The sequence below is a fragment of the Austrofundulus limnaeus genome, unplaced genomic scaffold (assembly GCF_001266775.1).
Source record: "Austrofundulus limnaeus strain Quisiro unplaced genomic scaffold, Austrofundulus_limnaeus-1.0 Scaffold2715, whole genome shotgun sequence".
Classification (NCBI taxonomy): domain Eukaryota; kingdom Metazoa; phylum Chordata; class Actinopteri; order Cyprinodontiformes; family Rivulidae; genus Austrofundulus; species Austrofundulus limnaeus.
The window spans coordinates 1-2,043 of record NW_013955117.1 but is presented as its reverse complement, the minus strand read 5'-3'; the positions used below and the strand labels follow the sequence as shown (position 1 = coordinate 2,043).

At 43.8% G+C, this 2,043-nt stretch overlaps 1 protein-coding gene across 1 annotated transcript in view; it reads right to left on the bottom strand.

Moving 5' to 3' along the window:
* Positions 1-1,020, bottom strand: part of LOC106511359 (nocturnin) — a gene marked incomplete at its 3' end in the record, with an annotated part of 5,112 nt that extends 4,092 nt beyond the window's left edge. The window contains 1 exon segment of the mRNA XM_014000115.1: positions 318-1,020. Within this exon segment, the coding sequence (XP_013855569.1) occupies positions 318-444 (127 nt within the window).
* Between the last annotated feature and the right edge of the window lie 1,023 nt (positions 1,021-2,043).

Genomic DNA, 2,043 nt, shown 5'->3' with positions numbered 1-2,043 from the left:
TATATATATATATGGACCAGGATGGATCCAAACGGACTTCTTAGACCCTAACCATACCCACGGGTCCAGTCCAGTTCAGTTCATCCCACTTTCAGTAATGGTAGACCCCCCCACCCCATTAAAACAGCTGGACACAGCAGGTCAGCAGGTGAGGCCTCTCCAGGTGTGTGAAGCTGATAAAACACACAACAGGTTGTGTGAAAGTTACACAAACACAAACCATTAGTTTACAGCTGGGCTGTTTGTAGCTTCAGACTGAGCTCAGACAGACGAGCAGAACCACCGAACCGAGCCATAAAACCAACAGTGAGCCGTACCTGGAGCAGGTCTCAGCCGGACACCTGGTCCCCGGGCCGGACCCGGGGCTGGGGTCCAGGTCTGTCCCCCCAGCGAGGACACCAAGGTCTGGCTGAGGCTCAGCGAACACCGGCGGGCTGGATTCATCCCTCACCGGGTCTGTTCCGGTCCCCTGGCTCTGAACGGACCGGGCCGAACCGAACTGTTCGGTGACTGAATGTTCGTGTCCAGCTGAATACACTTCAGCAGTTCGGAGAAGAGCCGGTACCGGTCGGTGAGAGTTACATCATGTTCCGGTTACCAAACACCGAGGGGTCAAAATGGTTCGGTCCGGTCCAGTTTAAAGAAGACTGCAGTCTGAAGAACCGAACTGGACCTGAGGGCTCTGACGGAACCAGATTAATAATCTTAATCTGGTTACTTCCTGTTTGAACAGAAAGGTTAAAATAAAACGGACAGGTTCGGTCCCTCCACCCCCCCGGGGTCCAGTTGGTTCAGTCCATCCTGTCGTTACTGGTAACATGAGGAGGAGGGCGGGACTTCTTCATCTCTGAGCCAATCAGCTGCCAGAACTCTGACAGACCGACGCGACGTCAACAGGACGCCTCCAGCACGCAGACTGACGTCACTCTGAGGCAACAAACCACGTGTTAAACATCAGGAACATCTGGAACATCTGGTCCTCATGAACCGACAGGCAGTCATCATCATTTTTTATTTATATCATCATCATTTATTATTTATATCATCATCATTTATTATTTATATCATCATCATTTATAATGTCACAAACACGTTTATAAAGAGATTTTAAAAACTAATGTGAAGTTTTACAGAGTCTGGGTTGTTTTAGTACATAATACTACTGTACTTCTGTATGTAAAAGTACTACTTTGTGTTTTTTTACAGTAAACAGTTTTTGTTACTCAGTGTTCTGCTGCTCAGATGGAGTTAGTCCAGTTCAGACATGTTTACACTGCACATGTCTGGGAGCAAAGACCAGTGGGGTCAGAGGTCACCAGTCTGACTAACTGGTTGTTGGTCCACCCAGTGAGCTTCAAACTCACAGAGTCCCTGTGCAAACATTAAACCTGCTTCCACACAGTACAATGTATCAAAACAAAAGTTCTGTGTACAATTGTGTAAAAATACACAAAGCTTTCACCTGCAGTGACAATCTGCACACAAACTGTTTGAGTACTTTGTCAATAAACACACAAAGACCACTTCTTTTATTTTTTTTATTTTTCTGAACTCAGGACTCAGAAACATTTCTGGTTTAAAGCTGAACAATGAACTGAAGCAGACAACAGAACAGAAAACACACCTCAAACATGAGACACACAACCTCACACTGTTGTGTTTGTGTAGATGTAAACATCTGCAGGCTCACAGACACAAGACAAGCAGAAAACCCACGAGACACTTGGTTCTGACCGAGCAGGAAACTGCTGAATCAGCAGATCAGTTCAGAAGAACTCACCTTTAAAGTTGTGAGTAAATATACATAGGGTTGTATAAAGTACCTTCAGTAAAAGTACAAGTATCTTACCAAAAAATTACTTTGGTAAAAGTTCAAGTCTCCTCTAAGAATATTACTTGAGTAAAAGTCTCAAAGTATCTAATATATTTTGTACTTAAGTATCAAAAGTAAATTTCTGACATAAAATGTACTTAAGTATTAAAAGTAAAAGCGTTGAGTAAAAATGTAAAACATTTTCCAAAATGACATTTATTGGGAGGTGA